Consider the following 23,793-nt stretch of genomic DNA (forward strand, 5'->3'; position numbering starts at 1 on the left):
ATCGTGACACCACACTACTTGCTTGCGTTCACCGCGCGTCCTGGGGGTTCAGTTAGCACCAACCATTGTGCGGATGGCAAACTAGCCGGTTTCAGTACTGCCAAATAATCGTGGACTATATCCACGGAGAAGAGCGCGAGTTCCTTATTGGCCCATTTGAAGCACCTCTCGACCGCGCACTTCCGCAACTGCTCGACATGCTGCATCGTCTTTTACTGTATACGCTTTTAGTGGCTCCCAGCTTTGCTTGTTTATTCGCTTGATCAGGTCGCTTTTCGCCAGGGCTGCTTTAAGGGCAGGAAGTTTTGTTATTGCCGAGAACATTGTTTGAATGTTTTCTTACTAATACGCGCTCAGATGCCCTTTTTTTATTTCAGATTGTTCGTACTGCGACGAGTATGTGGCCAGTTGGATTTACAGTTAACTTTGCGTGGTAGTATGGTGTTTCGTACTGCCTTGCTTGTTACACAGGGTGAGTGAAATGCCGAGGCTGGATCCAAATTCGGCCGTAAACATAGGAACCAACACGTAGCGATAAAAAAATTTCGTCAAAGGTGTATCTAACAGGTGGGCTTTCCCTTGTAAAATTACAAAGCGTAGCTTCTTTACAGGTTCCGTGGAATTTTTGTACGCGTGACAAAAAACTCCACGCTCGCACCGCCGCGCGCGCCGCACGCCCTCCCCCTATTGAAGATTCTAAGTAAACAACCAAAATAAAGCTTTGACGAACGCGCGTGCAAGAAGCCATTTGTTTTAGGCATTTGCTTTACAACAGTTACTGCTGCAGACACCGGCACGTATGGCGCGTGGAACACCATGACTTGCATTCTCCTTGACGCTTGGGTAATTTAGCGATATGTCTATTACACTTCTCTCGACGTCGTAATGGGGAAGCCGCGTATAGGAGGTATTCACTGGACGCCATATTTGAGGGTGATGTTTAGAGCGCATGCTCAGAACGAGCTCACATTAATAGCCTGCTAAGACCGGCAACCTTGACGGTGCTAAATGCACGCTCCAAAGGGACTGCGGAAGCTTGCTGTCAAGCACGCGCTCAGCAGCAGCGGACACGGATATGGCCGCCAGTGAATACTCCCTATAGTCCGGACTGTCGAAGAGCAGAGCGCGTACGAAGGGCAACGACGGGAACGGCACCGAGAATGTCAGCGCCGGCGGCGGGCGGCATACACCACCGATGGAGATCGTGCAGAAAACGCCAGGAGCTTACGTCAAACCAGGCAAGACGACGAACGTTGCTGGTCGGAGAACGCATCAAAAAGACAGAGGTACCATGCTCCTAAATTGGGCAACTTTAATAAAGTCTACGCTAAGTTCCGTGCCACGTCTGTGTCGTGTGCTAAGCAGTTTCGCTGGTCATCTACCTTCCCAAAGTGGAATGGATCATGATTTGTTAGTAAAAAATAGGCTCAAAAAACTAGTTAGGGTCAACTGCGGATGGTGACACAGGTGTTCACACATTATATTGCTGGGTCGCACGTGTTCTGCCGCCTTAAGGCCGTCATTACCGGCTTGGCTTTATTCTCGCAAGGCCGTCTTATCTTGTCTAAACAACGAACGCGGGAGGCTATGCAGCAAGCTGCTTCCGAGATAGCGGAACGTTTACATAGGCCAAGCACGGCGCCGGAATCTTGGAATATGGGCCTATTCGGCAGTGTTTTCCCAACACGCACCCTGCGTGGAACGTGGGCATTCTGAGAATGCCGTTTTTGTTTTGTGTTTATAATTTTACCATCTCCGAGTTAACCTCTAAAGTATACATAAAATGTTTTGGCGAAATTATGTCCGCGTGACCAATCTTCTTCAGCCATGTATGCTTCGAAATCTAAAATTTCAAAGTGGGCCAAACGCGATGTTTTTCAGGAATGTGTTTTTTTTAGGTACTTGCTGCTAATTGTTTCTTGGTTCTAAGAGCCTTCACCTCTTCGTTGAAGCATATATTTAGAAAGATAGGCTACCCGAGCCAGAACCAAAAGAGGCAACTCTTGTGATGAAGATAACGTATCGGTGTGTAGGCAATTTCGGGAGATAGTGCGTACACACGACTATTGTGCCCCCTTTATCTGTGTGTAAAAGCGAGACAATAAGAACCAAGGCAGACGACTCCCCCTGGACATTAAGCTGATAATCCTTGTTTTTCAGAACCACGGTGGAATCGAACGTCTTGTTCAAGTACTTCTCTGCTGCTCCGTGACGATCAGGTAATTCAAATATTTACCTTGTCGTTATTACATTAAAACGACCAATTATTCTGAAGTAGTATCTATATTGTAGCTTTGAACGCTTTCTGGTTACTTTACGAGGGCTTACGTGGAGACTGATCTTAGTTAAGATAAACGCTGGGCTCCACAATACGGGCGCGTGTTTGTCTTTTGCCCGTCTTGTTCTCCTTCTCCAGAGATTATTTTCGTCTGCAATAAGCGACTGTTTAGGCCTGCACTCTAAAAAAGCCCGTTTGTCTACTTTCCCGCACAACACTCGGATAGCCAATCATCGCAACTTATGGAGGCATGCTCAGCGAATGACGATGCTGAAACATATAGGTTTAGACCAAAAAAACGCAGTCTGAGTTTGTCACAAAAACCGGCCTGGTCCTGCCGGGCCACGCGTATTGTAAAGTGCGCCTCGTCGGCTGCCTGCGGGGCCATGTGGTCGCCGCGGGTGGTGTGACACTCCCTGGTTGGCGCTAGTTAGCACCTCGCCGGTCCCGACTGGGACCCTTACTTGACTTGTTTATGGCCTCTTCGACTCCCGTTCGGGGGACGCTTTTGCCCGATGCTTGGGCGCGGTACAACTTCGTGGAATTCGGTAATGAGTTTGCCAGATGCCCCAGTTGAGCGTTTTTGGTGTTGACTTTGGAGCTTGGGGCAACGAATGTCTTCGCCGCTGTGACGGTCATTTTTTTTTTGTGTGTGTGTGTGAGTGTATTGCGATTGTAGGGGAGCGGGTGTGTTTTGTTTACTTTATTAAGAAAGAGCGCCGTTCGGTTGAAACTGGGAAACGGCGCGGCAGTTGACTTGGGAGTTTCGAGAGCGCAACCCGCTCTTCCTGTCGGCTCCGGGCGTAGCCTCGGGCACCGCGGTAAAGGGGAAGACCCGTCGGGACACTGAACGTCAACTACTTCTGTGCTCCATCCCTATGCGGCCTTCCTCTGCCGGACTGCCCCAGTGCGTCGACCGTCCGTGACGCGACAGCGTCTAAAGCCAACAACCCCCGCCTCTGGCGCACCGCGGCCCCGTCCAGACAGAGCCCGTCGCAAGCGACCGACCTCAGGTGCCTCCACGCCTCTGCGAGCCTCGTCGTGCCGGACTGCGCCAAAGTGCGGTATCGTTCCCATTCCTCTTGTTGTGTATTCTCTGTCTTGCCAATAGCTATTAAGTTTTCTTGTATGCTTCCGCCTGATTGAGACTGTCTGTATTACCCTTTTACTTTTGTCGCCATCTTACTAGCCTTTTATTAAATGTTTCTACTGCGCTGTTCGTCACGTGCCTTGTCTTTGTCCCCCCGTCCCTGGAGCCCACGTACTGTGGGATAGCGGGCGTCCGAACCCCCGTTGCGGTCTACGGCGAGTGCGCTTCCCCTCTCGCTCCGCGCCGGACCGTGACAGAGTTGTGACATTAGGGAGTTTTAGTAGATCGTATTTCCCCCTCCGCTAAACCTCCGCTACGAAGAAACCGTCACTGCGCCTGCGTGCCGATGACCTTGGCTGTAGAGTTCCGGCTAGCGGAGGGGCTTAGAGGAGGGGGAAACACGGTCTACTAAAACTCGCTATTAAGCAATGCAAGCGTAATATTTTGCATTGCTTAATATGTCACAACTCAGACTGCGTTTTTTGGTCTAAACATATGTTTCTGCAGCGTCATTCGCTGAGTTGCCTCCATAAGTTGCTGTGATTGGCTCTCCGAGTGTTGTGCGGGAAAAATAGGCGCACGGGCTTTTTTTAGAGTGTGGCGGAGTTCGTCCTGCGCGCGGCATGAAAACACTGGCTGCCGCGCAGTGCGCATTGCATTTGAGCGTGCGGCCAAAAGAAGTTTGTCAGTTGTTTACCTGATATTCGTTCAATGAGCACGTGGCATCAACTTCAAGGAGTGGATTGGCACTTGCCGTACGATGCAGAGATCTCATAGCCACTCGCTGAATCTTAGCCCCGCACGTCATTCGCCGTTCCAGAACCGCGGTAGCACTGCTTATGCATCATACAAAATACAATCTGTAGCTACTGTCTGAGGCTTGATTCTTTCTCATTTGACCGGCCCTCCTTGATCACACAAACCATTTTCTTAAGGCATGTTTTAAGCATTCATGCGTATTGCGCGAGGATTCGTTACGTGGCACCCTTCACGACGCCAGCGCCACAAACAACGGGGGCGGTGGCAGGCCGGCGGGCAGGGAGTAGGGATACTGCGAACCACCCTAGGTTCGAATTCGAAATGTTTTGATATTTTTGAACCGAACTGATGTTCGGATTTGAAAGGTTTCGATATTTTCGACCGTACGGAGGTTCGAATTCGAAAAATACGTAACTTTCAAAAATCGTAGAGTTTCAAATTCGAAAACGTCGAAGCTTTCACGGTTTACAAGTTCGGGTATGATTATTTCGAACATTTTTTACTTGAGGTTCGATATCGGATATTTCGAACTTTTTTAACTTGAAATTCGAGTGATTCAAATGTTTCAATTTCTTTGGATCTGAAATTCGAAAACTTCGAACGTTTCGAACTCTTATAGACATAAAGTTCGATCAATTCGAAGATTTGAAATTTTTTTCTATATAAAGGTCGAAAAGTTCGAAGATTTCGATTCTCTTTTAGGGGTATCTTGAAAAAAAAAATTTCAAGGTTTCAAATTTCTTTCAAGTCCAAGTGCGGAAAGTTCTAAGTCCGGTTTTCATATTCCGCCCCAGTTTCAGTTTCAAATAACGTTTTCACGCCTCACTGGATTTCACGAAATCAGGTTTAGAAACGTTCGGGTGTGATATTTAGACTGCGCGAAGTTGGTCAGGCAATTAAATGAGACGATGAGTGTCACGGATGTGCTGTAATATTTGCCAGTGCAGAGTTACGTGTGACCATAGATCAGTAATTGTGACCGCCAACCCGGGGGGGGGGGGGGGGGGCGGGGGGGAGGGGGGCGGAGGGGCGGAGGGGGATTCATTAACGTGCATCACGGAGTAGTGATCACACGAAGGCACTGTTTAACGATACTCATTCATTTTGGAACGGGCAGGCTCAGGCAGGTGGTTGAGGCTCAGAAAAACCTTGAGCCGATTTGGCAAACTGCCTCCCTACCCCCTTGCACGCTGTTAGTAATCCGATCGAACGCCGCCCGAGTGACGCCGGCATATAGTAAGTTTAGTTTGTACATGATGCAAAACCCTGCGACTGGGAATGAAATCTAAAAGAAAAAGTGTGAGAAGACCGAAAAAAGAGGACAGGACAATGTCTCAAACTCAACTCAGCTGAAAACTCAACGCGGGACAACGTCTCAAACTCAACTCAGCTGAGTTTGAGACGTTGTTCAGTCCCCTTTTTTCTTTCTTCTTACGCTATTTCTTGCGAACTTCATTCCCAGTCTCGCGATTTTGTATTATGATCAACCTACACCAGCTCGCATGCACCTTGACAATTTTGTAGTTTGTAATTGCTTTGGAGGTTTATTTTCCGGGACGGAAGAAACGCCGAGCAAAAAGCACAGAAGCTGACACAACTTGAGGTAGAGAAGCGTTGTACCATACCAGTGGCGTCGGAAGAGGAAAAACGGGGGGGGGGGGGGGAGGGGGGGGCTCCAGTTTCCCTTCCCCCTTAGATGTTTCAGACTGTTATAGAAAACAACACGGGAAAAGAGGGCGTGGTCGAGCTTATTTTAATTTGAAATTACTTATTCATATGCATAGCTACTGTCGCTCTTCAGTGCATAACAGATCGCGTAGATAGCCATTGTCAGAAACTCGTTGTCAGAAGGCACTACTCGTCACATGTTCGGTTGTGCGGAAGTTCAAAGCTATGTCTTTTCGACCTAAATAACTGTGCCATTGGTAAAAAAAAATAATAAATAAGTAAACATAACAATAAATGCAAAAATAAAAAGCTGGAGGAAAGAACTATCAAGAACCCGCCGGAAGTGTTGTATTATTGCATATTCAGAGGCCCAGAACTACGAAACAAGTTTCTCCTGCCAAAATGTGCACAGGCTAAAAGAAACACGTCCCAGAAACGTCAAATGAGAAAAATTAATTAGAAATGTTTTTTTTCTCTATGACTTGTTGAACTTGAATAATTGTAGAAATCTTCCCCTATGATTTAATTTATTTCTTAACGTGAAAAAAAGAATAAATACATTATTTTATATTCTGCAGATTGTAATGATATGTACTGTCTGTGGTGTTAATTTTAATGCGATACCTGAGACAATTTACATAAAAAAAAATTACCAAGTTTAGGGCATAATTGAACCGTAGATACATGTTTGGATATTTCTTCGAAACTCGTCTTGGATAACAGCAGTCTAATCTTAACACCGCAATTACCTAGGCTATACATAGATCAATCTAAAAACGTTTAACATCTCTACCATAAATAGCTTCGGCTATAGCGCGCTTCAGATGTGGCACAAACGTCAATTGCCAAAAACCCGTCGACCTTCCTCGCTCCATCGGGAATCGATTTCTTTAAAACCAAGCATGCCAGATGATTGAAATAAACGGTATTGTTTTTCGCAAGGAATACAACACCGCATTTAAAAATGCGTAAAAAAAATTACGAATGTACCTCACCGCTTGAATCCAAATGAAACGCCGGTCTTTTGAAGTTCGACGACTTCGAAACTTTACCCTAAAAGTTCGAAGTTCGTCGAAAGTTTGACTTTTCATGAATCAAAAGTTCGACAATTCTTGAATTCTTTAGATTAATAAGTTCGAAAGTTCGAAAATTAGCGAATTTCTTAGCATTGGAAGGTCGAAAGTTCGTAAGTTCGTAAAGCTTCGAACTTTTTTAGTACAAGAAGTTCGAACGCTAAAAAATAATCGAATTTGTTAGTCTATCAAGGTCGAAAGTTCAACAAGCATCGAATTTTGCAGCGTAATAAGGTCAAAATTTCGAAAAGCGTCGAACTTCTTAGTTTAACAAGTTGGGAAATTCGACTTCCGTCGGATTTCTCGATATGAAAACTTCAAAAATTCGAAATCTTTCGAACCTTTTGAACCGCTTGAATCGATCATCGAACCTTCGGTTCAAAAAAAGTTCGCGGCATCCCTAGCAGGGAGTCGCCGGCGGGGAGTGAAGTAAACAAGACGAAAAGCCCCTCCAATTCTGTTGTACCTCCTCCTCCTCTACACTCTAAAAAAAGCCCGTGCATCCGCTTTCCCGCACAACACTTGAAAAGCCAATCAGGGCAACTTACGAAGGCAGCTCGGCGAGTGACGATGGCGAAACGTATGTTTGGACCAAAAAACGCAGTCCGAGTTGTGACATTAAGCAATGCAAAGCGTGACGTTTTGCATTTATTTATTTATTTCATAATACTTTGAAGGCCCCGTTACAGGGCATTACACAAGGGATGGGACACTAATAGTTTCAATGTAAAAACAGTAATACAAGCTCGTGAGCAGCAACACAATGAATGACAAACTGAACATTTTAATATAAAACCTAATAATACAAACCCGTGAGCAGCAATAAAATTACAAATAAACACCAAAAATAATTAAAAAAAAGTAAATGAAGGGCACGATATTAACATGTTAAGACTCAGCATTATTTGCATTGCTTAATGTCACAACTCAGACTGCGTTTTTTCGTCTAAAAATATGTTTCGGCATTGTCCTTCGCTGAGTTGCCTCCGTATGTTGCGGTGATTGGCTCTCCGAGTGTTGTGCGGGAAAGCAGACGCACGGGCTTTTTTTAGAGGGTATGAGCCGTGGACATGGACGAGCACCGAAACGGACGGACGGGACAAGTGGAGACCACAGTATGAATCAAATATGCTTGGAATTATCCGTAAGGTGTGTCTGTATACATGAACTTGTGATACAGGTTTGCAGCGGACACCCTGTCTTTTGTATGATGTATGGCCAATGGGACTGCTGTGTAACTGTATTCATCACTGGCGGACATGACTCCGCCTATTTGGAAACCTTCAACAGATTCATTTCGTACCCTAAAGCTGTTGTTCTTAAAGGCTCCTTTACACATTCAAAGCGTGAAATGATTTTTAACGCTAACATACAATCCCGAAATTGCGTCCGTCCGTCCGTCCCTGGATTTCCAGCTAAATACGGCGGAAAAATGATGTCACGTGAGATATGCACCAATTCAGTTTCCCCGCTAAATTTGGCGCGAAAATTGACGTCCCGTCAACAATACACCAATTCAGTTTCCCCGCTATTTTTAGCGGGAAATTGACGTCACGTGCCCAATACACATATTTGGTTACCCGCTAAATTTAGCGGGCTAATCGGGTTTCGCCAATCACCAATCCAGTTGCACCGCTAAATATAGCGGGGGAAATCGGCGTAACGTCACATGACCTTATGTCACGTGACATACACAACCGTTCAGTTTTCCCGCTAAATTTAGCGGGAAGATATACGTCACACGTCACACCAATTCCCTATATTGCATATTATGCATTGTAGAGCTTTGAAAGTGCAGGTCGCTGGATATTGTTTCGCTTACGGTTTAATACATTACGTTGTAATAAGGGGTATTCACTGGACGCCATATTTGAGGGCGATGTTTAGAGCGCATGCTCAGAACGAGCTCACATTAAATTCGCTTGCTAAGACCGGCAATCTTGATGGTGCGGAATGCGCGTAGCAAAAGAACTGTGGAAGCTTACCGTCAGCACGTGCTCAGCAGTCGCGCACATAGATATGGCCGCCAGTGAATACTCCCTATACAACTGGGAGCCACCGGGACATCCGTTCTTCATAAGCCTCGTGCAAAACTACTCCCTTGAGTTGGTTACCACGCTTCATGCAATGCTCGGAGGTCCCGGTGAGGGTTGATTGTAGCTCGACATAAGCAGACGATGGCAGACGATAGCATGCGTTAACGGAGGCATGCGGAGAGAAATTCGTCTGGTTCTTGCACAGGAATTGCGCCGACGTCAGGAAGAGGCCAAGCCCCGATTGGCTCTGATGGAAGTATAGAGGGTAGACCTCAAAGCAAGCTGCCTCGACGTCTACCCACTATCCTTCATTCAGAACCAATCAGAGCTCGGCATTCTGACGTCACCACAATCCCTGCAAAAGAAGCAGACCAACCTGCTCTCCGCATATCTAAGGAAACGAGACTATGTGAACGGATGTCGAGGAGCATTCACACGGGGGGAAAATCCGGCCCTTCGCTAACTGGGATACGCATCACGTAGACATCCCAGGGGCATGGGGGAGCTTATGGTCGGGCTGAACAAACGTTCCCCGCCTATTAGGGTAATTCTACAGATCTGCCGCCGTGCGCGTTGCATTCTGGGAACCTGTGGACCAGGAACGAAGGGCGTACGGATTTTGCTTCGCAATGTTTCTCATAATGCATAACGTGGCAGTACGCCGCGATGAGGCGCTTAGAGTTTTGGAATAAGTCAACTTTATAGATTTTGCTCGGCCAGAGACCGGCGGTGGCATCCGGATCGGCTGACTTGTGGCTTACACTGCTGCGCATGTCGTCCGAGGCACCCGAAGCAGTCTTCGATATTTATCAATGCCGTCTTCAAGCCGCTCATCATAAAACTGGTTTTTGATTACACGTCCTTTGTAATGGGTAAGCATTAACTATCCCATGGAGCGGAGTCTGTGGCGATTGTAACCGCGAAAAAAATGCGAAAAAAAATGCCCATTCTCCCATTGGCTGAGCGATACGGCTCCTAGATAGCTATTGCTAGGCCGCCGTTCTCGTGTCAGAGGTTGCCATAGGGGGGGAGGGGGAGGGGGGGGGGGGGGCTGCGGCCGCTTCACAAGAGCGCGCGCTCGGCCGAAGAGGGGGGGGGGGGGGGAACTGTGCCTGCTTTCGCTCCTCTCGGTGCGAGGAAAATGGCGGCGCCTGAGGCATCTCTATCGTCGGCGGCCGGAACCTGGGCAGTAGCGAAACCTGGCCGTCCACGCCAGTACACACCAGACAAGCTGAGGGAGCGGAAGAACGACATTCATGCTTTCGCATTCACAACTCATAAGAAGTGCTTAGCTGTCCTCGGAATTTTCGACGTACTGCCCGACACCTTGCTGGTCGATTTCGCCATAATTATATATGACAAACTGGATATTTTGTTTCATCCACCCATTCAAGAAGCATCTTTGTTTTAGCAGGAAGCAGTTCGTCATCTTCTGCATCTAACAGCGCTGCTACAATAATCGTGTACCGTCGTTTCATCCACGCATCTTTTTTTCTACTCCCGTCAATGAGTAACCAAGCCCTGTTGCCGCGAGTCTGACTACTAAATGCGTCTGATAACATTGACATCCTTCACGGCTCTCCAGGCCCTTCGTGTAAATGCTAAGGAGTTGGGGAAGTAGTCCTGCTAGTTTCGGCCATCGCTGACTTCACGCACATTCCTCCTCGGAAAGCATCGCTTTTATGAATACCACTTCAGCACGGAATAAGTCATTTTACCCCCTGATTGCGCAGATGATATGACAACCTTGTCAGCCAGCCCGCGTTCGCAACTGCAACCAGCTAGAAATTTCTTGTACTGAACGAACTAACAGAGCAAACAACGCCCTTTGACAATTTTATGGAAAGGTGCATTATCCCCAGTATAGCCTCACCAAGGAGGGGGGCGGGGGGGGGGGGGGGGGGGTAGACCGCCCCGGGTGCAGAGCTCCGGGGGGGGGGGGGGGTGCAACTAGGCCGTGGAAAGGGGGAGGTGTGTTGTGGCGGGCCACAAGAGCTGGGAAAGGGGAGAGGGGGGTCATGGCGGGCCCCGGTTGCCGCAGATCCTAGCGACGCCCCTGGCTACCCTCCGGATGTTTCATTGAAGCCCTAGGTGGTATGATTCCTAATCCTGAATTCATAACCAATATTGATCTCTCCTAGTATTGCAGTGACTTAATACAAGGATGCTCGGGAGTGAAAGGCTTGTATTTGTAATGAAAAGTTCGCAATTACTGTAGCTATAAAAAAATTAAAGTCGCAACTTTAATTACTTGTAGTAAAAGTTACATTTAAAAATCAAACTGAAGTAATTAAAATGCCGTGATTGAATACCAAGCGTGATGCGAATTCGATTTTGTCGACTTCAGTCTGCCACCAAGCGGTCATCTACATGTAATGGCGCGATGAATTCTTGTTAAAATGGTCTTCAAGAGGAACAATGTGCACTTAAAACATCTTAATATTATTTAATAGGGTTATTTAAAAGTGCTACATTAGGGTCTCTTGTATACTGAATTTTATACGTTTTATGAATGTCTAGATTAATAAAGGTGTTATTCTCTGGTGTTGATCCATAAAAATTACCTGACAATTAACTAATGACCCCGCTTCTTTAAAGAAAATCAACAGCATTGATTGCAGATTCAAGAGTGTATCTGTCGGCGGTTTTTGAAAGACGACTGAGCGTCGAATTTATACAAGAAGATACATAAACAACGCTCATCGATTCCTAACAAAATACGTTTATATTTCTACGGAATACACTAGACAGTCAACCACAACTAACAATACAAGGGTCCCAGCAAATAATGAACGTCCGAATAAGATCAAATCTGAAGAATGAGATGCGCGCAGAAATAACAAGCAGGTGAAACAAATACTCCTTGTCGCTTTGGAAATCTCATTCTTGGGATCTAATTGCATTTTGGACTTCATTCGCTTGGATTTTATTATATTTCGGTGTGAATGACTTTCTGAGTTATGCAGAAAACTGAATTTACAGACTCTTTACGGTGACTGCTGTTAAATGTGATTCACATGGTGTAAATTCGCTCGCGGTTTCGCAGCTGCGACGTCGCTCGTGCAACAGAAAAATCGTGGCAGAGACTATACTCCGTTTCACCTTATGTTTGTACCGCAGCGAAGGCTAGAAGCGCGAGCTCATAGCGTTGGGAGCTGCTCTTAACGTACGAGAGCTTGTGCCGCCGAGATGTGCCCTAGAGCAAGGAGCTCGCGCTCGTAGCCTTTCCTGCGGTACATCATAAGGTGAAACAGAGTATACCAGGCTCAACGCCGCAGCTGCTAAATCGCGAGACAATTCGCACAATGTAAATCAAACCTCATTGACGAGGCTTCGCAGCAAATCCCGTCTGTGTTTCATGTACGTACGTTGGGGCCCGCTAAGTTTAGAGGGTAAATAGAGAGTTTTCGTAGATCGGCGTTTCCCCTCCGCTAAGCCCTCCTCAAGGAAGAGGCTGCTACTGCGCCTGCGCGCCGGTGGCTTTGACTGTATTGTTCCGGGTATTGTAACGCGTAGCGGAGAGCGTTGCGAAACGACAAAACGATCTAAAAAAAACTTCCTAATGTCTCCGCTTAATTTAGCGGGAAGTAAAAGGTGTCACAAGAATGGGACGCTTCAACGTCACATAATGACATGTCGCATGGCATCAAATTTATTGCCAAAACGTCGCGGCTAAGTCTAGTGCGTAATTTCTCCGCTAATCTAGCGGGAATGTTTGTGCTGTGTGACGTCATAGTGCTACATGATGTCACAGTGTCACGTGATTTCATGGCGTCACGTAACGTCCCATTGTCACCTGAACACCGTCCGCCAAATTTAGAACGACGTAAATTCTCTAAATTTAAACACAACAGTGCGCAGCGTCTCGGCAGTCACTGGAGCTCATTTGTGAAACACGGCGAAGAATCCGGCATTTTGTTTAACTGTAGCACATTAATGTTGCTTTTTCCAGGTGACACCACACCCAAGAATGACGAGCAAGTCAATCGAGGACATCAGCGATCTCTTTAGAGAAGTGGACGGCCTCTACATCAGCAAATTCTTCGACGAAGACATCTTGAGGTCTGCTCTCTCCTACAAGCCCAGACCCGAAGAAATATTCATCGTAACCTACCCAAAATGCGGCACAACTTGGACTCAGTACATTGTGCACTCCATCTTGAACGACGGTGTGCCTCCCAAGGACTTCATTGACTTTGCGCTAAGGTCCCCCTTCCTTGAGTTCTTTGGCGCCGAGGCAGCAGAGAAAATGATCCGGCCCGGCGCCATCAAAACTCACTTACCCTTCAACATGCAGCCTTACTCTGAGAATGCCAAGTACATATACGTCGCTCGGAATCCCTACGACTGCTGCGTTTCTTTCTTCCATCATATCAAGAGCGCGCCTTCGTATGGACTTGGAGACTCGTCATTCGACCAGTTCTTCGACATGTTTGTTAGCGGGAAAGTCAGCTTCGGAGACTATTTTGATCACCTGTTATCCTGGTCTGATCACCGAAACGACGAAAATGTCCTCTTCTTCACATATGAAGACCTTAAAAAGGATACCAGGGGTTGGGTTCTGAAGATTGCCGATTTCCTGGGTGAAGCCTACGGAGCGAAGCTGAGACGGAACGAGGCGTTGCTCGACCGGGTGCTGAAAGACACAAGCTTCGAAAGCATGAAGAAGCCTGTCAATGAGGGCATGAAAACTTTGATGCCAAAGCTTCTTTCACTTCCCCGTGAGAAGCAGCTAAAATCTGTAGAAGTATTCAAAACGTTCCTGGACAAAGAGGAGTCGTTTGTGCCGCAAGGCGAGTTTGTACGTAAGGGTATCATCGGGGATTACAAGAACCACTTCTCGGTCGATCAGACTCGACGCATGAAGGAACGAATCGCAGTCAAGACAGCAGGTAGCGACATTATGAGCTTGTGGAATGATATTGAGTTGCCTTAAACGTAGCATACTAGAAAAAAGGAACACGTGAAGTTTGTTTGTTTTTACCAAAACAGAGTTTTATTTTTTGGCCATTAAAAAGTGGAACTTTCTCGAAGTGTCAAAGTGGAAGACATTGTTGTAATACACAGTAACACCGAACGAATGAACGTGGAAATTCACATTTTAAACATCCTAACACATTGATGTAATTAATAGGATAAAAACATAAGCAATGTGCACATTGATGAAGCCAGATTTGTATATAACGTGTTACAAGCAGCGTGTTGGTTGTACCTGGTTGCTTTTTTGTTAACGAAGTAACGATCATGTCACGTTTTAGAAGAAGGCCAGAGTAACGCATTTTTGTTAACTTCGGATGAAGTAACGGCTAGCGGCCTTTAGTTACTTCTGGAGGGAAACGTGCACAACACAAGTACGCGACCTATAGTTCTCACCTCTGGCAACTGTTATTTGTGCGTCGAGATAGATAGACCATAAAAACAATGGCACAAAGCGTGACAGTAGTCATCTCTGAAGGAAGGCGTTAAAAAGCGAGGAAGTTTTAATTACGAACGATATTGGAAGCGCCTTCTGCTACATAAAAGGGGGCCTTTTTCGCCCAAAATGTCGCGCCCTAAGGAATAATCTCGTGGCCCCGTAAGGCTCCTCCGCTTTGCGTAGTCGTGCCTCGAGATTCTCGCGTCGACGTGCACGTGTAGCACGGTTGGCCTATCGTTGGTGGTCAGTGTGGGCACGACGACGTTGGTGGTCAGTGTCGGCGCGACGCCGGTAGAGCCGCGAGAGACAGCCGTTCACGCCGCGCTTGCTCCTTGGACGGAGTACGGCCTTAGCGCGGCGGCGCCATAATAAGAGTCGGCGGAATCGACGACGCAAGCAAGCGAAGACACAAGTTTTCTGGGTGGTTTTGAGCGGTGAGTAGAGAAGGTAATGGTTGGCGTTGAGAGATGAGCGGAGGGGAGTAGGCAGGCAGAGAAACGAGGCGAAGCTCTGCGTGGAAGGCGGTTGCAAGGCTATGAGTTTTGGCACACCATATTCTAAGTTTCGATTTAGGTTCCAGAGTAGAGATGTTTTACTAAAATTAAAAACGGTGCAAGTATTTAGACCATTCAGCATTACCCGTAAAAAGTGGATACTGCCAATGTGAAATTTCGTATGACTCGAGTAATGTCTAAAAAGACCTATTTTATTAACGTTATCGTTCGCAGACGACAGGGGAAGACGCTCCTCTGACGCTTTATCGTTGTCGCGCCAATATTTGCCGGTCGTTGGGGCTCTACCAAATACTTTACTAAGGGAAATACATTCCACCCCGCTAATTTGCATTAGAGAGAACCCCTACAACGCCGAATCCAGCCCTGACAGAAGGGAGGTCCGCTCCGAGTCGTTTCTTCTTTTTTTATTTTTTTTTCGTAAATAAGCTATCACCATCATCGGTTGCAGACATTATACAGCTACGCGCTACGCTACGCTGGCGGTCGGTGCGCCAGGGCAAGCCAGTGTCTCGAGGTGTCAAACAACATCAAATGTATTGGCGACGTGCGCGACCGAAAGCGTCGCTGTGGTCAGCCTTCCACGATTGGCCCAAAAGCTGACTGTGACGTCGGAAAGGGTATACCATCGACCGAAATAAGAGGAATGAAAGAACTTTAATTTCGACGGTGTTGGCAGTGTTGCTTTGAAAGCGCAATGGTTTCAGGCTTCCACCATGCTACTTACGAACACCATCGAACTTGTTGTTCGCAAGGTAATGACGTCACAAGGGGGCACCATAGGAGGGCGCCACCGAAACATCTCGCCGCTAAGTGGTGTTTTCGTTCGATACTTTTTAGAAACAATGCACATGATATACCCCGAATTTCAGCAAACATTAGTTTAGTTTCGATTTCTGAATTTGGCTTTGAGAAACAAAACTCTCTCCATTTATGTGTATTTTCCCGTTTTGCGTTCAAAAGACAATCTCTTATTTTCTGTAATGCGTATGTTATTTCAGAGATGAGCGCCACTAGTGTGGTGTAGTTTTGGAATTATCAGCCTATAAACGAGGAAAGACTATTTTTCTTTCTTTTAAGGCACTACCGACTGTTGGTCAGCGAAGCATTTTGTCTTCAGCCTTTAGTCTTTATTTATTTTGCTCTGGAGAGCCGCGGCACCGCGGAAAGGCAGCATCGCGTACCATGGAGGTCCGCGATGCCGCGTCTAGTGAACATGATAATGTGATGAGTATATACAGGGTGTCACAAAAAACAAAAACACACACAAAAAAAAAAAAACATTACACATTCATTTTTACCGCAAAAATAAACTAGGCGTCGCAGAGCGCCCATTCTCAGCCCAAAGCTAGCCCTAAAGGTCATAACCAGATGCCAAAGTTTCAGCCCGATCCGATACCTTTTTCAAAAGTTATAAGTGATTTTCTGAAAACTTCAATGGGAAAATGGCGGCCAACAGAGTTTTCGAATACATGGGGCTCTATGGGCGCCAGAAACCGAAAACGGCCGAGAATGGGCTCTGCGGTACACCTTATGGTGTACCGCGGAGAAGGCGAGAAGCGCAAGCTCATACCGTTGGGAGCTGCTCTTAACGCACGAGAGCTCGTGCCGCCGAGATGTGCCCTAGAGCAAGGAGCTCGCGCTTGTAGCCTTTCATGCTGTACATCATGAGGTGAAACAGAGTGTGGGCGATTAGGGGTTTGAACTGAATACCTCAGCGTCATTTTTAGCTTTAACAGTGCAAAGAGAGCTTGTATGTCATCGGCTTCTCCAGTACTGTGAAGGCTGTACGAAGCCCTTCGAACCCTTAGTGGTGACGTCTGTCTCCCCTATGGCGCGCCCACGTTTTAGCTTTATTTTTTGCTCATTCGCAATTGCACGTTGAAGATAGCTGTGCCGCCATATCCGCTCCAAGATAGTAATGGTTTTCTTATCTTGGTGCCAACCTGAGTCAGAGCGTACTCGAAGATCAAAATACATGCAAACACGAACATAATAGACGCTTTACAAACGCGCCAAATTACAGCCGCCATTGCTCACCTTGTCTTGTCTTACCGAGATGCCGAGCAACTGAAACGGTAGTTGACAATCCTCTACAAAGGCCGATGCTTTAGAAAAGGACTCAGTTGAATCTGATATGGCAATAACCTGGTGTACCTGGTGTACGGTGTAGTTTCGGCGCTCAATTACGTGCGTCCTCTTGTCTGCGCGGCGCAGCCATGGAAAAACCCACCTCATATCTTCTCACGCGATGAGGACAAAGGAGTATTTTTTTTCCGCTGCGACTACAGACAGCTGTACTTCGTTCTAGCTTAAGTTCAGACGCAGCCGACACTACTAAATATCACATCTGAGATATTTATTTCAGCTTAGAAAATCCACGGTGACGCAGAAAGGAAAATCGCCCATACCTTGAAGACCTGCGGCGCTGCTTGTAATGATGATGAAAAGATATTTTACAGCGGAGCTGTTAAGGGATAGTTTTCCCGGGATCGTGTCCCCCACAAAGAAATGAAGACACCAAACTCTGGACACCTACCGTCATCTATGAGCGACGGCGGCAAGCCACGTATCTGGTTGCCGCTGGCGCTCATAGATGGCGGCAGCCTTTCCACTCTGGCTTGCCGACTTGCGGCCGGCTATTAATTTCCGTTGCTCAGCTCTACTGGTCTTCCTTCATCAGCAAAGTGGAAAGGATGAAAGATTTTTTTCAAATGAATTGTGTGGATGGTGGCGATGATGATGAGGTGATGAAGAGGGTGAAGAGCGTCAGGCCAAGCAGCGGACTTCGCGACGGTGGTCTTCGCTGGGCCGGCATCGCCTGCTGACTTCTAGCTGGCCGGTCTCGAGCATATGGTGAGGGCTGCTTGCGTGCACAGCTTGTAGACGAGCCGGCCAAACTTCCGGTGACGCAGGGAGTCCAGCACCCCCATGGTGCTAAACGCCGCCGGTGTTGACCGGGCGGCGGTCTTCGCGAAAGCGGACCTTGATGTCTCCCAGCTTCCGGTCGATCTCGTAAACGAGCAGTTTGAGCACCTGGTTGATCGAAGACGCAGTGGGTGCCACTAGTCCAGCTGGTTCTCTGACTATGGGAAAGACACGTCTTGCGTCCAGCTGGCTTCCTCTTCCTAAAGTTCTTAGATAAAAGCTACCTGGAGGTAGGGGCATTGTTTGAAGCGCCGACTGCATGACGGTGCAGCTTTTAGAAAGCAAATGGCGGAGCGCAGCAGAATACTGAACTGAATGACGCCATTTAGTTCCAGCAAAATGTGCTTTGTCATTTGTATTGGTTGTCGTTACCTGTAAAAAGAAGAATCAAGGGACTTTTGACTCTACGAGGTAATGGGACCAATGAAGCAGCGTTAAACGCGAAAGTGAATAGAGTTTTTTTGTTTATTATTGGTTCAGCGATAATAGAACACGCACAGAAACATGACGAACACCATGATATTGCAATTTTGACGCTTTCTGATTGAAGCCCTCACCTCATAGAGTCGGCTGAGTTTGGACCAACGAGGTAGAGGTATAGTGATAAACCGGAAGTTCCGAAGTGGCACCCCCCGGTTGCCGCCATGTTGTACGCAAATGTGACCACTCGTCACGTGACCTTCCAAGAGCCGTGACGTCATCAGGAAGATGGCAGCGCCCAGAGCTGGCGAATGCGAGTTAGTTCGATGCGCGGTAGCCGTGATGTGCAGCTGCTTTCCGACGACTTCGGGCTTTTTCGTGCTCGCTGACGCAGTTATAATGTGAAAGTATGAAGGAATGAGACTTCGTACCTATTTCGCGCAAGATCGCTCTGGATCATCTGGATATTAACACCTGTGAGACAGCGTCAGCCGTATCGCCATACCGGTGCTCGGATTCCCAGATATGTCCGAGGATCGATAGAACTTTGAGTGCTTTTAGAATGAAATTTTCGCATTCTCTTAGCTTTGTTTGAACGTTGCAATGTCTCAGAATCGACGCGAAATGTATGCGTCGGACGTAGGGCCCAGAAAAATTTGTTTCAGCCCTAGGCAACTGCATAATTGCTGCAACTTTTAGCGAGGAAGCTCGTGAGAAAGTTGAAAAATGTTGACTACCATCCCTTTCAATCTCTTCAATATAATTTTTTAAAAAGTGTGGGCCGCCTATACTTTGTTTCACCATAACTTTGAAAAGGGCGACCGCCACAGCACCCTCAACCCAATCGGAGAGACGGAGTGAAGGTGTGTGACAAATCTGTGTAGATGAGCACTGTGATGATATGTTGTCATGTTCCTCTCTCCAACGTACATACTGACTGACCGAGACTGTAGCCTTCGCTGTTTGCCGAATTGTGATGAAACGGATTACAGTAACTACTACTAAGGCCTTCATACTTTGGGCCTTCATACAATTAATATTGAGCGGTCATAGATGCGGGTGTCCTCAAAAGGTCCAGCACGAGTGGTGAACATATTTTTTTGTGTAGAGACTCTGAAGGCGTAAAGGCGAGAGGAAATATAGTTATCTGGTTAGTGTATCAAATATGTTTATTTCCACTTAATTACATATTCTTAGAAAATGTTTCCATAACGAGTTCTTTCTGCCACAGTCTCGTGTCAGGCGTTCAGTCGTAGTAATTGTGCTCCTTGTTGTCGGATGATGCTCCTGGCACGTCGGTGTTCAGTTTGGTCGAGTGGCAAATTTGACCCACAGATGCCGTCTTGTAATCATAAGTTGTGTGCGGCCACTGACATTTGACGCTGCAGAGCTGGCTTCTAATCTGCAAATTTTCCTAGTAGTTCTCTGCGTCAATGCGGCAAGCTCGGGCATGTGGTGCTTACGTGGCTGTGCCTTCCCCTGCAGCATGGACTTGATGGCTGGCAACAGTGTTTGTTTGCTATCCAAGCCATTTCACTTCCATTTAGTAATGGCGATTTTTTTCTGCATCCTGCAGCCACTGCAACTTGTGTAAGTCTTGTGTGGCAAAGTGAAGTCGGGTGATGCTTGGTGTCCACTTTTGAGAACAACCAACCATTCTATTTCTTCAAGTCACTCAGCGGCATTCTCCGTCAAAGTTGGAAATTATGTGCTTCATTGCGTGGACACAAATAATTGGTGTCAGCAAATTATTAGGTATTGTCCTTGGACGACAACCAACACCAAATAACTGTCCTTGCATTGCCGCTCACCTGCTTTGTCGTGCATACCTCCCATCGAGGTGATGGAGATCAGGAGCTTCGGTGTAATGTCAGCACCAGGGGCAAAGGTCGCCGAAGATAATCCTCAATGTCCCGCGGACGCTCCTCGAGACGTGGTCGAAGGTCGTTCGGCACAAACTCTTGCAAGCCAATTCATTGGTACGGGCACCTCCAGTAGACATGGTTGGCCTCATGCAGTGGTGGCAGAGTGGTTTTCGGTCGACCATTCGCAGCACCTCCGTTTTCCTCGGTATACTTTGTTCAGCGAGAACCTACACTGTTTCTTTCCGATGTAGGGAATGCTTCGGCGTTGGGGTGTCTCGTTGAATTGGCATTGAATGCTAACAGGTAGCCGGTGGTGGACGTCGTAACTTTGTGGCCTAAGTCGCCCTCGGTTCGTCAGATCCCTCTTTGCTCAAAAAAGTTTTCAGTTGAAATGCCTGTCGAACTTGTTCCGAAACAATCCCGGCAATCAAAATAAACGCTAGGCAGCTGGATGACTCGAGTGTCGAGACACTGGGGAGTTGTTGATAGTAAAGCGCTCGGGCCTGCAGTGTACAGTCAATGTTGGAAACCTCGGTGATATAAACCTTTCGACTGTTGTCGTGAGGTTGCGGACAAAACTGTCGAAGGTGCTGTCCCTAACATGAGGGGCTTGGGATTCTCAGCTTCTCGTCTTCTGTAGCACCAGGGTTGGCGTGGGTGCTCGATCAGGCGCAAAACATCCTCCACGAAGGCAGCGACGCTCTTGTTGGGGCCGTGTCCTGTGCAGAACCAGGAATTCGGCTCTCTCTTGTGAATGTTGGCTGATGAACATGCACTTCAGCTCGATCTTGCAAACTTCCCATGACGTCGAGGAGGATTCGTGGTTCTCAAACAAGTGCCTGACAGTTTCTTCCAGGAGAAGTATGGGTTCTGCAGGAGTTGGTGGTCTGTCCACCCACTGTGGCGGGCAACACGGTCATAGTGTTCCATCCAGCCCTCGACATCTTCATATAATATGCGTGAAAAGGCGTCGGAGTGTGAGGGGCGACGGGCCTACAAACAATGGTGGGAGTGGACGCGGTTCGCTGCTACAGGTTTGTCATTGTTGGCTTAGTCAGCTTCGGTTTTTCTGGCAAAAGACCGAATTCCAGCGGTTCCTGCAGGTAGCAGCTGCCGACTCGGATTTCAGGTTCTTCGTGGTGTATTTGCGAGGTTCGTCTTTGTGGTACTTGCTCATCTAGCGGTCTTTCTGCTGGGCTCGGGATAGGACTTGGTTTACGGCTCGCCGGGGGTTTAAGACGCGGGATAGTCCGCCACCCGTATCCCGTTATCGGACAACTCGGCTGAGGAGCCATCAAGGTGCACACAGAGTGAAGGGCTATGGGTAAAGTACTCAGCACCTCCACCAGAACATACGATGACTGCTGAGCATAACCTGAAACTTTTCAGAATAGTAAATATTGATAGATAGGACTGGAGCAAGCATCCGTAACAATATAACAAAACCGGCAGAAGAGAGACTACCCTGCCCACTAAAAATGCTGCATTGCTTTCGTGGCATTCTGTCCGAATAAATTCTCTCCCTCGGAGTTTGGCGACTGCCGTGAGCGAACTGAACTGAAATGGATGCGGGACCACTTTTCTGGTAATGAGCCTCTGCAGACTGTCGTCGCCAGGCGGCGTGAACGAGTGGACTGGGGCAACGTGGGCACCATGACAGAACAGCACACGACAAAACAGCACGCGACAAAACAGCACGGTCAAAACCGCACGCGTCAAAACAGCACAGCGTCAAAACAGCACAGCGACAAAACAGCACGCGTCAAAATAGCACACGACGAAGCAGCACAGCGTCAAAGCGGCAGAGTGACAGCAGAGCACGTGCCAAAACAGCACGGCGTCAAAACAGCACAGCGTCAAAACAGCACAGCGAAAAAACAGCATAGCGTCAAAACAGGACATTGACAATATGACAAACAGCACAGAAGACTGCAGTCTTCCCTCAGTTTTCAGCATCCAGATCCATACCGACCCATCGAGGCACTCAAAACCGAGCAGAGCCTCAGCCAGCAGAATCTGCTAGACAGCCAAAGGGGATGCAGACCGTCGGGCTCAAAGCCCTATGCAAAGATCTCGCAAAAGCTACGAAATATCTTATCCCAGTATGACGCTCAGCCCCTCATTGATACCCTTTTTGGGTGTCGCTTTTCCTACACTACGTAAATTGAATGTTAAAGGAGAAAGCGAGTCAAATAAAATCTATTCTTTAGGACATTATTTTTACTTTTGTCTCTGTCTCCAAGTTTGTTTTTCCTACTATCGTGGATATTAATCGGTAGCCAGAAGACGTTTAGCAGTATAAATATGCTATACATGATTGATGGAAAAAAAACAGCTCAGAAAACAGCATTGTCCTGTCGTGTGTATTCCTCTTCGTAGTCCGTGTTGTCTGAGCTGTTTTCCCCATCATGTATAACGTCAACCAACTGGCCCAGTCCTCCACCTTATTACAGTATAAATATGCTGCAAAAGTAACCTCTGGGAATTTACGTGCCAAACCAAAGATGGACATATCGCGCACTTTAGCGAAGGACTGATGGTGAATTCGCCAAGTGAGGACCTTGAATTCTTCTGATATTCTGCGGAAATACCTAAACCCTCGATTACACGGGGCGTTATTTGCAAGACCTTCATGTCAGTGTCCTAACTACAAAAAACTTAACAGCGTACGATTAATCTCTAACTTTAAGGAGCTGTCAGAAATATGGCTTCATTCACTTCGCAGACTCCGCTATCGTCCATGAGGTTCAGAGTTCATTGTGGGTGTAAAACTAAGCGGTTGACAAATAAGACACTCTTCCCTACTACATCTGAATTAAGATGCGAAACTCGATTGAAACTCGTCCTTGCTGACATGTTTGGCTAGCGAAGCTGATGAACACAATGACAATTGGTGTTATGAGTACATTTGACATTTTACCCTTTTTTTTCTGACTATCAACGACATGGAAAAAATCCTACAAACGCACCAGCAACAGCTTCAGTGTAAAAGGAGGTTCGAACAATTCCATTTAATTGTTTAAAGCTTTCCGCCTGTCGCCTATACGGGAATGCTTTACGATGGATGCCGATCGGTAGCTCTTGTTGTGCTAGACATTGTGGTTCACTACCAACTTCCCTGCCTCCCAAACTAGGTCTGACAGATCCAGTGGGGGGTCGCGAAGCAATTGCTGCCCGCAGTATTTTGTTTTATGGATTTCAGTTGAGCTCGTTTCAGCATACATTTTATTATGTTGACTGACACTAGTAATCATCATTGAATCATTAAAACTGCCTCTTGTAGACTTGTGAAAAACGTGGGGGTGTCTCCGGGTTGCGGAGTTTGGTAAGCACTGAAATAGGCAATAAATTCCTTTATAACCTAGCGATATTAAATGAAGGGGTCAAGGAGGTTCGAAATTATTCGCGCAGAGAGAGGTGAAAAGCGCGCTCGAACTTGCTATACACGTGCTGTTTTGTCGCTGTGCTGTTTTGACACCGTGCTGTTTTGGCACGTGCTCTTCTGTCGCTGTGCCGTTTTGACGCTGTGCTGTTTTGTCGCGTGCTATTTTGACGCGTGCTGTTTTGTCGCCGTGCTGTTTTGACGCTGTGCTGTTTTGACGCGTGCTGTTTTGACCGTGCTGTTTTGTCGCGTGCTGTTTTGTCGTGTGCTGTTCTGTCGGGTTCCCGTGGACTGGGTAGGTAACACGCGCGATGAAATGTCCATACGGCTTGCAATTCACGTAAGGAGTGTTGAAACTTTTGAGTG

The 23,793-nt window shown here is 47.1% G+C and overlaps 1 protein-coding gene across 2 annotated transcripts; it reads left to right on the forward strand.

Annotated features, from left to right (window-relative positions):
- Positions 1 to 2,089: 2,089 nt before the first annotated feature.
- LOC115331433 (sulfotransferase 1C2-like) lies at positions 2,090 to 14,015 on the forward strand. 2 transcript variants are annotated; one of them, XM_040205873.1, is made up of 3 exons: positions 2,122 to 2,219; positions 3,187 to 3,337; positions 12,857 to 14,015. In XM_040205873.1, the coding sequence occupies exon 3, from the start codon at positions 12,875 to 12,877 to the stop codon at positions 13,838 to 13,840; it is 966 nt and encodes a 321-aa protein (XP_040061807.1). In that variant the 5' UTR covers positions 2,122 to 2,219; positions 3,187 to 3,337; positions 12,857 to 12,874; the 3' UTR covers positions 13,841 to 14,015. The 2 variants fall into 2 exon arrangements, with proteins under 2 accessions (XP_029849416.2, XP_040061807.1); XM_029993556.2 differs by lacking the exon at positions 3,187 to 3,337 and having other exon boundaries at positions 2,090 to 2,219.
- The last annotated feature ends 9,778 nt before the right edge of the window (positions 14,016 to 23,793 follow it).

The sequence above is a fragment of the Ixodes scapularis genome, unplaced genomic scaffold (assembly GCF_016920785.2).
Source record: "Ixodes scapularis isolate PalLabHiFi unplaced genomic scaffold, ASM1692078v2 PGA_scaffold4__175_contigs__length_147842914, whole genome shotgun sequence".
Classification (NCBI taxonomy): domain Eukaryota; kingdom Metazoa; phylum Arthropoda; class Arachnida; order Ixodida; family Ixodidae; genus Ixodes; species Ixodes scapularis.